We start from the raw sequence: 14,590 nt of genomic DNA on the forward strand, positions 1-14,590 counted from the left end.
ATGCATAGGAATAAATCACCTTGCAGAAATGTGTAATTGCGGCTGAAATATGTTGTTGGAAATGCTGGACTGAACCTATTGCTGTCTTTCTGATATACTGTCTATCCAGACAAACATATTAGATATGAACAATTCTGAAAAGAATAGAATAGAATATATACTTTTTTGATCCCGTGAGGGAAATTTGTTTCTCTGCATTTAACCCAATTTAACCGAATTAGTGAACACACACAGCACACACACAGTGAGGTGAATCACACACTAACCCAGAGCAGTGAGCTGCCTGCCCAACCAGCGGCGCTCGGGGAGCAGTGAGGGGTTAGGTGCCTTGCTCAAGGGCACTTCAGCCGTGGTGGACTGGTCGGGGATCGAACCGGCAACCCTCCGGTTACAAGCCCGAAGCCCTAACCAGTACACCACGGCTGTATATCATATCAAAAAAACATATATCCTTATAATAAAGACAATAATTAAGACAAAATGTGATACATTTTTACATTTTGACACTGACATTTTTATTAGAAAATTCAGCATTAAATATTTAGACAGTCATACATAATATCTTCCATATACCACTCCAAACCTTTCTCTCTCTCATACTGTACATAGTCTAGTGTCTATAATTCATTACATGTGGGAGATCCTTATTGAACTGAAAATGAATTGCTGTGGACCCTCAGTAAATCACATAATGACTCTTTTCAGGATAAATTCGTCTAGAATAGTTAACAGGTCATATCCTGCATGGGAGGAAAACCACTTGACTACTGAACAGTGGCTTGGAATAAACTTAGAGTTGTTCTGCCACGAAACTCTGTCCAGACCGTAACAGAATAAAACCATGGTCCTTATGGCATGACCACTGTATCATACAGCATCAGTCATCAGACAAACGAAAACCGTTGCATACCAACATCAGCTGCAGCGCAAATAAAAATAAATATGAAAATAAAAAAATGGAATACAATTTCTTGACACCATATCGAGGTCTGACGTTGGAAAAAAAAAGGCAAGTATGATATTGACTTTCGACAGAACCTTCCTCATCATAGGAAACATCCTATGAACTCCATAATAATTATAGCCAAGATGCTGAATGTTGACAGCTTGCAATGGTTCCTATTTCACAGTCCAATGTAAACAGTTAAATAAGTCACAAAACAGCTTTGTTATGTTTCAACTACGTTTGCACACCTCCTTTGGTCCTTTTCACCACACAGATGCGGTTGGGCTTTGAGAGGTTGTGGTGTCCAAGTCCCCCTTCCCAGAGCAATAACACATTTGCACAGAGCGTCACAAATCATCAACAACACCCAGTGCATTTCATTTCGCATTTCAAATAATCCAACAGCAAGGTGGACGGTTAGATTTGTTTTAGTAACGTTCCCTTCTCTAGACTTTCAAAACCAGCTTTGAAAACACAACACATTGATGAAACCTCATCCAATACAACTTCAAAGAAAATGTTGGGAAACACCATCAGCTGCTAAGTGGTGGAACATAGGGCAGCCGTTATCTTTTTTTTTTAGCATACTGGTTGCAACAACAAATAGAGCGATGACATCAGGAGAAGGAAGCACTACAGTCATGAGAGATACTGAGCCCTGAAGATCTTGAAGAGAAAAAGTCCAATGTGGCGTTTGGTCTCCTCTCAGCTGAATTGAATTTGAGAGCCACGATCAGGGTAACAACAGCTGCTAAGGGCTGTAACGCAGGGGAGCCGATATCTTTAAAATATGGAATTCCGTTTAGCACACTTAACTTTTTGGATATCAGACACTCTCCACTTGTTGCCTGGACAACACAAACACACTCAATCACTGCCTACTGTAGAACGAGCATACAGGTGTATTACTAAATGGATGGGATAATGTGTATTCAGAGTGTGTTGTCTTTGTGTGTTTGTGTGTCTGTGTGTGTGTGTGTGATCTCAGGCCTGTCCTCCCTCTCAAGCTTCGCTCCTCAGAGCACCTGCTCGGTGCTGGAGGCGGACATGTCCAGCAGCCTCCAGGCGGCCTGAGGGTTCAGCTCCTCCTGGTCGCGGCACAGCGCCCACACATACATCATCCTCAGGACCTTCTCCTGCACAGAGCCACACAGAGAACACACCATGAGAACACACCATGAGAACACACCATGAGAACACACCATGAGACCCTGGAAGCTTCCAGCTACAGAGAATGAAACATTTCTACTGAGAGGAAAAAAAGCAGTGATAAAACAGTATTCCCACACCTGTACAAGGTTTAAGACCAAAATGTACCACACACACACACACACACACACACGCACGCACACGCACACGCACACGCACACGCACACGCACACGCACACGCACACGCACACACACACACACACACACGCACACACGCACACGCACACACACACAATTATACGAGCAACCCAAATAATAGCAAATAATTTCCATAGAAAGAAGTAGACACAGTTAACACAAAAGCAGTGGCCATTCAGCCTTTTGAATGAGTTCTGGATCGTCTGCTGCGGAGCTGTTGACTGAACTCACCGGGTCTCCCTCCACAACCTCCCCTTTAGAGCTGCGGATCACCATGACAACCTGTGCCTGGAAGGTGATGATAAGCACAGGACCCTGGTCCATGATTTTACCCATAGCCAGCTAAAGGGGACAGAGAGAGAGAAAGAGAGAGAGAGAGGGTGGGGGGCAGGGTCACAAGAAAACAAGAAAACAACCATTAAAAGGGAAACAAACAGGTCATGTAGCCCTATATATTTGTAAGCAGTCTTCCATGTGAGGCTTTGGTACTCACGTCAATGTTGTCAATGTCCAGGATTTTAGATTGGAATTGCAATCCCATGGTGATGGCCTGCTTGATGGGATGCGCTAGCTGGCTATACGTCTTCAATGGAAACAGAGGAGGACATGTACAAAAACAGCAGTTGCAGTCAAACTTGCCTTTACACAGAGTGATAAAACTGTGTTAAAGTGTGTAAGCAGAATGTACTTACAGCTTCATAACACCAGTCTTTCAAAACCGCCAGGTCACCACGTATTATGGCCTGTGGATGGGAAAAGATGAAACAAAGTAAACGAAGAATTACAAATAGCCATGAATGTTATGATGCCATCGGTTGTGTATCTCGATATACAAAAGCTTATCAGATGCTTGCCATTAGCAATAATGTCTACTATTACCATCCAAGTCTGTAAATAAATACTGTAAAGTAGTCCAAATCCACACACTGTAAAGCCCTAATCTGAGATCTCTCTCATAGTGTAAGAAAAATGTTGCCTAACTCACCTCCAGGATATTGGGGATGATGTCACGTTCACACTGACGGAGAAACAATTCCTTTTCAAAGCTGGGATCAGCCTTCAGGATCTCAGTCAGCACCTCAGACATCTCCGTCTTAGAGAAAAGGCCACCTACCCAAGCAAACAAACAACCGAGTTAGATACTGGCACTACACGATGGGCTTTATATTCAAATTAGCGAAGGCTCAGAGATAGAATGTGTCAAGTACCAATCAGATCAGTGACTTTGTCCGTAACAATGCGAGTTGCTCGGATTAAGGCGTTATCACTTTCATCATACTTCATCTTCATCTCAAAGAACCCTGTGAAGATAGCAGCATGTCAGATAGGCATTTAGAAAATGACAAGCATTAAGACATCAACATTTTTCCATCGTGACAACAAAACGAACATTTTAATTCACATAAATCTCTGCAGAAATTCAGGCACCCTGGAGCAAACTGCTAAAAGCCAACAATTGTGGAGCCTATTGTTGTAAAAGCTGTTGTTGAAATTGAGTGGGTTTCCCAACTACATCTACTGTAAGCAAGACATGGGACTGTTTGGTGTGCTTTTGGTGATGTGCTGTGAAAATAACTTTATTACACTTTTTTTATTACTTCATTTATACTGGCTTTGACAGAATTACGGGGTGAATAGTTTAACTGGATAGTGCAAATGACAATGTGTTCTTTTTCCTGCAAAGACTATTGAAGTCACATATAGCCTCCACCTAAAATGTACACAGAAATGGGCTCTTACTGTTAAAGACCATGTTGTTGTCTTTGAACTCCTTCCACTGCTGGAACCATTTAGAGTCCTTATGCAGGACAACGCCCATTGCCTCTCTAGAACATAAAATATTAAATTCAGACGACTGCCTTAAAGTAAACAAGCTTATATCCATGTCAGAGCACTGGAGACTTACTCATTAGCGTCAAACACCCTATTCTCATTTTCTGCCCCTTTGAAGGAGAACTCGCTCCTCTTCCGCAAGGTTGAGGGGGCCCGGTAAGGACCGCTGTACGGATCATCGATCTCCTTCCTCACGGTTTCCATACCCTAAAAGTCAGTGAAATTTCCCACACATGTTTTCCCATACAAAACTTTCGACAAATATTTTCCATCCTAAGAAGACACACTTTGAGAAGATTTGAGAAGAAGCAATGTTCAAGACTTTAAATTCTCATAATGGTGAAACAAGTCCGACCTGTGAGATAGCTCTGAAGGCGCTGGTCTTCCCCAGAATCTCTCCACTCTTAGACACAGACTCAGCAGAGGTCTTCACAGATTTGGCTGCCTCTTCCACGCCCTCCTTGATCTTCTTGCCCAGGTCAGTGCGGCTGACCTCCTCCAAGCCCTGGGAACCAGCACAGAATGCACTCAACTTTAGGTCCATCGTCAGGCGGGCAGCCGTGGTGTACTGGTTAGGACTTCGGGCTTGTAACCGGAAGGTTGCCGGTTCGATCCCCGACCAGTCCACCATGGCTGAAGTGCCCTTGAGCAAGGCACCTAACCCCGTACTGCTCCCCGAGCGCTGCTGGTTGGGCAGGCAGCTCACTGCTCTGGGTTAGTGTGTGATTCACCTCACTGTGTGTGTGCTGTGTGTGTGTTCACTAATTCTATTAAATTGGGTTAAATGCAGAAAAACAAATTTCCCTCATGGGATCAAAAAAGTATCTATTCTATTCTATCACAGAAAATCCTAAATAAGGGTTCCATTCCACCATGGTGTTATCATCAACCACAGTATAAAACAAATGTACACTGTTTGAGCTTGAGCAGATGAATTATGGGCACTTACCCCTTTTACAGTTTCAGAGAATGTCCCCAGAGTCTTTTTCAACACTTCAGATGTCTTCACGGTTTCAGACTCAATAGTTTTCTGACAATAAGAGACAAAGCTTCATGAGACACCACGGGAGACATCATGCATTGCAGTCTCATGTCTGGATGTATGCAGAGAGGCTTCACTTACAAATTTCTTTCGAGCTTGTTGTAGAGCATCCGACTCTTCCAACCTTTTGGCCTCCTCGCGAAATTTCTTTATATTCTCCTTCATCTCGTTGTTCTTGTTAAGTTCTTGCTTTATGGAGTCCACAAACTCCCCTAGGAAACCTTTTCGCGGATTCCCACGACTGGATGCAGAACGAAGCTAAAATGGTCCGGACACGAGACAGAACACACACACTTAGGATATCAAACGTGGTCTGGGGCTTAGATGTCTTAGTGAGGGGGAAAAAAAACAAGCGTCAGGTGTTCTACCTGTAAGGCAGCAGCACTGGCTCTATATATCCTGATGCCATCTCCTCTATGGAGTGCTGAAATGTATGCGCTAGGAGGCAGGATCAGACTGTTTCTGAGAAACATCTGTGGTAGGAAACAAAATCAAACATGCCATTTAGTTTACATACTGTACACAATATTCCTGATTTAAATAGGCCAACATGCATATTCGTATTCTTCTTGGTCATGGCCATTGGCATAATCTCTGAAATGTAATTACTTACTTATGGTTTAGGGACAGATACATATCATGTGGGCTGTGCACAACCCAACAGAAGGCATCATAGCATTTGTCTGAATTATTCATTTCCCTATTTTCCTACAGTATAATGTCATGTTGTCATTCAAGATCACATTCTGGATATTAACTCCTGTGTACTTCTGCTTCTACACCATGTTCTAAAACCTCCTGCTGGTCTGGCCCATTGTGCCACAGGACTTGCCACTTCTCCTTTCCCTTCCCTAATAATGGTCTTAATTTCAGCTTCACTCGTTGATAACTTGATATTCATACCAGTGCAAGTCTACTCTGTTACTTGTTTAGCATCTATCCTTATCCTCCTACTGTATGTGAGGTCAGCTGGAACCCACACAAAAGCATCACTGAATCCAGATGACTCCACATTACTTCCTGTACTTCCTGTATTACTCTGACTGAATGTGTTGAATGCTTATCAAAGCTGAGGATGAATCTGAAGCTGTGACTAGACATTTTGACATCTTGCCCCCAATCCAGGGAAGCGCCATAATATGGCAACTAATTCTGCTGCATATATTTTGTTTAATAGTCCAGCCAAAACGTCTGATTTGTCCTTTCCCGCTCTCTTGACAATGTATCAATGATGTCTAACTAATCTTCTCTATGAACTTTAAGGTTTGCCCAGTTACAGTAGCCTACACTACAGTCAACTGATCTCTTCAAAGATACAGAGGAATCTCTCCCAACTCAACTTCATATCTTCATAATTGCTCAACAAATCTATTGCACGATTCACATTCTTCCCCTCTATACATGGCTCCATCTTTCAGCATTCTTAAAACACATCATTTATCACAGGCCTAATTGAAAATAACAGTGACTGATTATGATTATACTCCCTTGAGGGATGCCATTGTCTACTTTTTACTTATCACTTGAAACCCCATTCATTTTATTTATCATTTTCCTTTCAGATAAAGATGCTTTTACCCATTGTTTTTTTCTCTTTACTCCCATATACTATAATTCAATAAGAAGTCGTTCCTCCACATCATGTTATACAACTTCTCAATGTCAAAGAAAACAGCTAACGGTTTCTTTAAATCTGGGCCTTTTTTTTTTTTTTTTTTTTTTTGAAATAACATCTTCTAGGACTGTTGGGTCCATTGTACCTTTTCTTAAATCACTGTAATAATTCTGTAGCAAACTGTTAGTCTCGAACCATAATTTATATAAAACTGTTATAGTCCATTGCCCTTCCCCACCTGAGAAGTAAATGCATTAGGCCTTTAAGAATTGGCTACAACAAATTCGCTTGATGCACGTATTTTGGCCTCGTCACCTTATTGCCGTGGTCGAAGCGTTTGAGGCAATGGACACTTCAGTACAGAAAAATGGGAAACTGGACCTCGAATCTACCAACAGGCTAATGTGACAAATCTAATCATATCTGAGCTTAGTGGGCGGCAACATAGCCAATACTGACATGTGGGACAGAATGAATGAATGGATGATCCTTGTGTCCGCAATGCGTAATGGTTAGTGTCAACCGGTAAAAAAACGCGTTTGTCAACTACTGAATCCGTGGCCAAGGCTGTAGTATATATAAAGGGAACAGACGGTCGTATTAACGCTGTAATCTCAACATAATTGTTGGTTATTCAAGCAAATACATGTAGCACTCACCCCATAACACCGACACAAGGACGCCGCCATCTTGGAAAGCTCCAAGTACCATTTCGTCAGCTGACCTGCTGACGTCAACTTCAGTAACAGTCAATGCGCAGCCTCCTCAGCTCAAGTTTAATCAAAATATGTTTAAAAATATTTGTAGGAATATTGTGCTAGTGGGCAAAAAATAGACCATGTCTCCCGTTTTGAGTCAGTGTTATGGTCTACTTGGCAATGCATTTTCAATTATCAAATGTCCGGCACGTGATTACGCATTACAATATAGCTACTGTAAATTAAAGCTGTGATATGGGATGAGTCAATGACCCACATTTTCTGTAGTAGTATTAACATACGCCCGTGGGAAAGTGGCCTTCGTCATTTTAATGTCCTCTTTCTAAATTGGCACAGAAAAACAAAACGAGTACAGCGCCATCCCGTGTAAGGAATGAAAATATATAGAAGGGCTCCGCCCCTTCTGCAGAGTTAAGGATCTCTTTTCCTGCGGTTAGCAACATATGACAGGCTGCACTGGCGCATTGTCTTTCTAGTTAAGTTTTTACCCTTTTATTTTCAATAAACATTTCAACTTTAAAAATAACCAATCCGGGTGAGTCCGCTCGGATTACGTGTCGGCACGTTTCTTTCCACAATGGGCAACAGAGATGATGAGTATGATTTCTTGTTCAAAGGTAGGCTGTGATCACTGCGTCCCCCTTCATTGTTGGATAGGCTACCGTTACATTACTCGCTTGTTTGTATTTATAGCAATGCCAGTTGTAGTCTACATGTCAAACCAAGGAAATGCGTTCATAAAATACAGTGAAAACAGGATGTTGAGTAACTAACGTTTCGGAATGGTGAGATCATACAGTCATGGCCACAAAAGCTGTCATTGCAAAGCAACGCCCGCAGCTGCATCAGCAGGCTTGCTATCTGTGATGAATTCATAAACATCTGGGATTAGTTTTCAGATCGTTTGTATGTTTTATAGTTTAGCCTACTTAATGCATTGTCTGATTGTATGAGATCGCCCGCTCTAAACGTAGCTATTCCATTAATATATTCATTTTTTTGTTGTTGTGGAATTCAAGTTGTTACTCAACCTTACTATCTAGATCACTCTCGCATCAGGAGGAATGACAGCTAGTCGAAGTGGGTGAATCAGAACGTGAACGGCATACCAAACTTGCCATACGAATTTGCTATGGGCCAAGGTGGCGGTTTGATGTCAATGGGTGTCTGCAAGGGGAAAAAACGTTAACCTGATGGGTTGGGCCAACATAGCCTTTGCCCTTACACAATATTGTAGTGTAGCTTTCATCGATATGTTGCTCACATGAGTAGGTCTATAGGCCTATAGTGGCATTTAAACAGGAAAGAGAGGCGACCCAAAAGTGCTGTGTACAGATAGGCAGGAGATTTGATGAGCTCGACTGTTATCAGCTTCCTGCAGTGATGCCATGGGGACAAAGTTCGGCAGCATTTCCTCCGCTGAGGAATAATAGGCAACTGTCCATGTCAGCTGACTCGCGCAATAAACAGCTTCAGCCTTTGTAGACTATAATTTAGGCTATATTTTGTTTAACGTAAAATTAATGCAGGGATTGGCGGTCGACGAATTTATCTAATTGCAGAAAAGAAGTGGGTGAACAACGATTAAAAAAAAAAAAAAAAAAAAGATTCAATCTACACCTGTAGCTCAGTTGTTTGTGGATGTCTGCTGTCTTCTTACAGTGGTACTGATCGGAGATTCTGGTGTTGGAAAAAGTAACTTGCTCTCGCGCTTTACGCGGAACGAATTCAACCTCGAGAGCAAGAGCACAATAGGCGTGGAGTTCGCCACCCGCAGCATCCAAGTCGATGGGAAGACGATAAAGGCGCAGATATGGGACACGGCCGGTCAAGAGCGTTACCGAGCCATCACTTCAGCGTGAGTGTGTAGTAGGCCTAAGGGTCATTGAAATACAATTATTGTATCATCATATGGGCTAATCTGTTTGAGGAACAGCCTACCTCATTTCTGCCTTCCTCATTATGTAGGCAATGTGTTCGGGAGGCGCAGGCAAATATTTTAGAAACTTTGCATATGGATCCCAAACACCAACATGGCAGAAATAGTCTAGTACAATTTTCACAAAAGAGGAGTTCTAGCGGCAAATTTGAGGAAAAGCCGGTAAACCATGTTTTTTACATAATTTGAGGGTGCTGATTCTGAATATTGTGTTTACCAAGCTGAATTCTGAGTTTTAAACCTTCTAATTTGCATATTAAAATGAGCAAAACGTTTTTTTCTTTTTATTTCTAAACCAATCAGTTAAACATCATAGCATTAAGGTTAAATGTCATATTTAAATGCTAAAATAGTGCAGGAGTCATAACCAAGTATTTTTTAAACATGTTAGATTGAATTAAGGCAATAAAACAAGGTAGTTTATTAATAACAACGTTTATTAATAACAGATGGGATAAAGGTAATAAAGCAAACAGTATTCATAAAACGAACCATTTTAATTGCTCTTAAACCTGAAATAAAACTAAGAACAGGCCAAAATAAATACAAATCAAATTTATTTACAGCAGAGAGTGCCTCTCAATCTCCATGGCCACTGCAACAGTCACTGTGGAAAGAAAAAGTCACACATTAGGATTTTATGTTGTGTTTGGTGTTAGTTCTGTGTTAAATTTGAAATAGAAAGTTAAGAGAAATTACTTCTAACTTACCTGAAGTGAGATGTTCCTCCTTAGTCCAAACTGCTTGCATTCTGGCATGGATGATCTGGAGTTCTTCTACATTTGCAGCCACCTGTACAAAGCAAGCCGGCGCTGCGACAACTGCATTTGCTTGTATTGCAACCACACTTGCACCTGCAGGTAACCATCAAGCTACAGCTTTTGGGGATTGCTGCAACAGACATCAGTTTGGGTTCCAGGTGTCCATTGATGACATCCCATCCCATTTCCTCTATAGGTGGTAGTATTGGATTTGTTTTGTTTGCTTGTCTCCATACTAGAGCTTGATAATGTGCTCTTCTAATATGCCACTGAGCAGCATCACTCGTAGGTGGTAGAGCCTCAGGTCCCCGACATCTGGAGAACAGTGTGGCTCTTGCATCATTGCAGCTGACATCGTTGGTGTCATAAACACGACAAATGAACTTCTCTGCAGAATGTATGGTGGTTTCAGTCAGTTCACCCAGGCCAAGTCCATCTAAAAGTGCAGGCTGCTCCAAGAATGTTTTCCAGGATGTTTTCTTGCTATGTCCTGCAAAGTAGGACACAGTGTCACAGCCTGTTATTGCATGGAAGGCCAGAATATTCTCAATATCGGGAACCTGCACCCTCAGACTCTCATGCACTTTGTGTATGGGGATATGCCTGGGTTTTTTGGAGGTCCCCATTCTCAGCCACAACTGTTTGCACTTCATCTTGCCAAAATGCGCAATTAACAAAATGAGTACATCTGTATCTGGACTTGAAACAACAAGAAATTCTGCATTTGAATGTACACAGTGGAGCACAATCCTTGTGTCTGCTTCCTCATGGTAGGCCTGGAGAGCAGTGATGTCCATTTCTGAATTACACTTTGCCGTGTTCTCTTCTTTAAAGCCTCCAGCCACAATGATAATTTTGTCGTCTGGAGCTTGAGCCAATAGCTCGTCTGATAGAAATGTTGCCAAATCTTCTTTGTTCTTCTCCAAAGCAAGGAAATTGGACCAGTTCCGAAAGTTGCGAAACAGCTCTTATGCCATTGTACTTCATCTCCATTCCCAGGCCCGATGGTCAAAATCCTGTGGATCTTATCAATATTAGCTGCATCTTGAAATTTTTGTCTTTCTTCAGCTGATGCCTTAAGCGATTGTAGGCCTTGAGCTGTTCCTTTGTAAATCGTATCCTTTTTCGATTTTTGGCAAATTATACAATCTCCTGAAGAGCCAGACATGAAAGGACTCAAACAAGCTTGCTCTTCCATTTTTGTCCCCCACCGTACAGAGCATGACTCCGTAGAGAGAAAGACTAGAGAGAATGACTATAACATGACACCATGGAGAGAATGACTAGAGAGCATCTCCACGTCATGTTATATATCCCAATATTTCAGTGAAGCAGTAAACTATTCTGAATAAAGGGTAAAAGCTGATGATAGCAAACAGGGACCAAAGACTTGTTAAAATAAAAACAAGAATGGTCTGTCATCTAGAATCCAACTCTACTTTATATCTGTGTCAGGAATTTGTTCTGTTCATCAAATGAATGAAATGAAAAACACAAGTTTTAAAAAGTTACAATATAGTAGTTGCAGTATAGTGGTTACAGTACAGTGGGCGCTAATGCTAATCAAGCATCATAGTGATTTATATATTTTATTATAATATTTGTCATATTGATACATTATGTTGATATTTGTCTGTATTTATTTGGACTTTTTATGAAATATGTTTAATTAAAGAGAACTTCATTTGCTTATATGACTACTATGCTATTATGCTAATTAACACACTTAAACCTCAAAATCTGTCTTGGCAAACATAATATTTAGAATCACCACCCTCAACTTATAGGCAATATCAATTGAATTAGCTGTTAGATCCCTTTTTCTGAATGTATTTCGGCGACTTTTGCACAGTTGTGTACTAGTACAATTGTAAGAAAAAAAGAATGCTAGTGGCGTATTTGAATAAAAGTCGATAAATAGTCTATTTTCACATATTTTGGGGGTGCTGATTAGAAATATTATGTTTACCAAGCTGGATGTTTTGTGCCATCCTTGTAATTTGCATTAGTATGGGACTTTTTGTTAACATTTTACGAGTCGGCCATCTTGAAAGTCAGTCATCTTGAAACCAGTGGCTGTCAAAATATAGACAATACATGTACACATGCTGGAGCATCAGCATACAAGATTTGGTGACAATTTATCAACCCTTTCAAAAGATATAGCAGAGACAAAGAATCTCCATTCGCCTAGTATGACTGCTATGCTATTATGCTAATTAGCAGGCTTAAAACTCAAAATTCAGCTTGGTAAACAAAATATTTGGATTCAGCACCCTCAAATTATGGGAAATAGCATGTTTACCGACTTTTCCTCAAATTTGCCGCTAGACCCTTTTTCTGAAGGGTTTCCTGAGATTTCTGCCTAGTCTAAAACAGAAGTTTCAAAATTCACTCTTGATAATTGCAGTAGCCCACCAAATTGTTCCCATTACATGCACCAGTTTTTATTGGCCCAGGCCCTCCCAAGCAAACTGACTCTAGATGGAGCAGGGCAACCTGTCAGTGGGTGAAAAAGACCCTGCCTGTCTTAAACCCTCTAGGATGATAGATTTGTACATGTATTCTTGTCTGTGCAGTCAAGTAACACAATCCTTTGTCTTTCACCATGTTCCATTTCCATCAGTTACTACAGGGGAGCAGTCGGGGCCCTTCTAGTTTATGACATCGCCAAACACTTGACCTATGAGAATGTGGAACGGTGGTTGAAGGAGTTGAGAGACCATGCAGACAACAACATCGTCATCATGCTTGTGGGCAACAAGAGTGACCTGCGGCACCTCAGGGCTGTCCCCACAGACGAGGCCCGAGCCTTCGCAGGTATGGCGGACAGAGAACAAACACTAGGCCTACATGTAGGCACAAGTGCAATCAATAAGCTCCACCTATATGCAGCCATAGTGTGTTGTCAGAGTCGGAGAGAACAGGCCGCTGTTGTTCCACTTCTAATGCAAGTGGCCCACAGGTCTGCTGTCTGCCATGAGCACTGATGTTTTAACATGTTTGGCCATCAGAGTCACCTAAAGGTTCTACCAGTCTATGAAAAGCAAGATTTCCTACACTGTGCTGTTTTCATCATGCTTCACTTGCTAAAGCAGAGTCAGATAGATAGTATGACCTTTAAGGGGTGGGTGAATAATGATGCTAGTAATCTATACAGCAATGCTTGTTGAGTTAACCAATTACTATCCCTATTTTCAGAGAAAAACACCCTTTCATTCATCGAGACCTCGGCACTGGATTCAACAAACGTGGAGGAAGCTTTCAAAAACATCCTGACAGGTTGGGATTGCAGATATTTGTATCATCACCTGTGGCCTAATGGGCCTAAACCAACAGACAGAAAGGCAAATTAGTGCCCTCTGGTGTATGGAGTACAAGTGTGCTATCAAAACTCGTGCACCTCACTTTCCAAACACTATGGACACAAAGAGGCACATAGGAAATATTTATTTAGTATCATGTGCACTGAGACTTTCATTGCATGAATAATAACAATATTAATACAATTTCAATGTTTTTATGATCATTAATAGATCTAATCTGACTTTTCCCCATACTGTTTTTTAATGACAGCATATTGGTATATTATTCATAAATTGTCTGCAATAAAACAAAAATTGTAGCGTGCAGATGTGACAGTATTTCAGATCACATTAAGCGCTGCATGAAACCTTTGTATTAATCTTCCCAAATGAGCAAAATATGGAGCCTCAAGTCTGTTTACTTCTTATTTCACGCTGTTTTAATTGTGAATACGTCTTGCCTTTGTAGAGATCTACAGAATTGTATCACAGAAGCAGATTGCAGACCGATCAGCACATGACGAGTCACCAGGGAACAACGTGGTGGACATCAGCGTCCCGCCCACCACAGACGGACAGAGGGGGACCAAACTGCAGTGTTGCCAGAACCTGTAACTGTGATGACCATCGGCTCTCTCATCCATCTCTCTCTCTCTCTCTCTCTCTCTTTCTAGCCCCCTCCCTCTCTCTTTCTCCCTCTCTGTCTCTGTTTCTATCTTCCTTTCTCTGTCTTTCTGAGTGTTTTGTCGCAGATGTGACTTCTTCCCCTGCCTATTTTTGTGTACAATAAATATTTTCTTTTGATAGCTTGTTAAATTACACATACTACTGCCATAATAAAATTTTACAGAATTAATCGACATTGTTCTGATTTAGTGTTATTGCAAATGGGTTCCATACGGCTATATTCCTGTGTAATTACAGGATGACCTCAGAGCCTACAGTGAACACTTGAGAACTGTGTGACAACTGGGACGACTCCTACTATAGATAGTATCACAGTTGTGGCTAAAGTTGTTGGTACCCTTCCATTGTGAAGTCTGAAGTGGATGCAAATCAGACTTCACTTCTGATAGCCTATCA

General features: G+C 41.4%; 2 protein-coding genes across 2 annotated transcripts; one reads left to right on the top strand and one right to left on the bottom strand.

Annotated features, from left to right (window-relative positions):
• Window positions 1-490: 490 nt before the first annotated feature.
• On the bottom strand, window positions 491-7,492 carry LOC134068567 (mitochondrial import inner membrane translocase subunit TIM44-like). The gene is made up of 13 exons (XM_062524253.1): window positions 7,443-7,492; window positions 5,537-5,641; window positions 5,250-5,426; window positions 5,076-5,156; window positions 4,482-4,631; window positions 4,200-4,333; window positions 4,034-4,119; window positions 3,502-3,594; window positions 3,279-3,403; window positions 2,986-3,036; window positions 2,787-2,876; window positions 2,525-2,635; window positions 491-2,082 (listed from the first exon to the last, which is right to left on the bottom strand). Exons 1-13 carry the CDS (start codon window positions 7,470-7,472, stop codon window positions 1,963-1,965), a joined length of 1,353 nt encoding a protein of 450 aa, XP_062380237.1. The 5' UTR covers window positions 7,473-7,492; the 3' UTR covers window positions 491-1,962.
• A 432-nt stretch (window positions 7,493-7,924) lies between these two features.
• LOC134068577 (ras-related protein Rab-11B-like) lies at window positions 7,925-14,367 on the top strand. The gene is made up of 5 exons (XM_062524262.1): window positions 7,925-8,119; window positions 9,165-9,360; window positions 12,829-13,022; window positions 13,404-13,484; window positions 13,977-14,367. Exons 1-5 carry the CDS (start codon window positions 8,080-8,082, stop codon window positions 14,120-14,122), a joined length of 657 nt encoding a protein of 218 aa, XP_062380246.1. The 5' UTR covers window positions 7,925-8,079; the 3' UTR covers window positions 14,123-14,367.
• Window positions 14,368-14,590: the final 223 nt, after the last annotated feature.

The sequence above is a fragment of the Sardina pilchardus genome, chromosome 2, assembly GCF_963854185.1.
Source record: "Sardina pilchardus chromosome 2, fSarPil1.1, whole genome shotgun sequence".
Lineage (NCBI taxonomy): Eukaryota > Metazoa > Chordata > Actinopteri > Clupeiformes > Clupeidae > Sardina > Sardina pilchardus.

Bases quoted from the DNA above. Each gene is read 5' to 3' on its own strand.
- LOC134068577 (XM_062524262.1), top strand. From the start codon at position 8,080: ATGGGCAACAGAGATGATGAGTATGATTTCTTGTTCAAAG. The intron at 9,361-12,828 runs GTGAGTGTGTAG...CATTTCCATCAG, and splicing joins TACCGAGCCATCACTTCAGC to TTACTACAGGGGAGCAGTCG. The intron at 13,023-13,403 runs GTATGGCGGACA...CCCTATTTTCAG, and splicing joins CGAGGCCCGAGCCTTCGCAG to AGAAAAACACCCTTTCATTC.
- LOC134068567 (XM_062524253.1), bottom strand. From the start codon at position 7,472: ATGGCGGCGTCCTTGTGTCGGTGTTATGGG. The intron at 5,427-5,536 runs GTAGAACACCTG...GGACCATTTTAG, and splicing joins CCAGTGCTGCTGCCTTACAG to CTTCGTTCTGCATCCAGTCG. The intron at 2,636-2,786 runs GTGAGTACCAAA...TGTCCCCTTTAG, and splicing joins TGGACATTGACAACATTGAC to CTGGCTATGGGTAAAATCAT.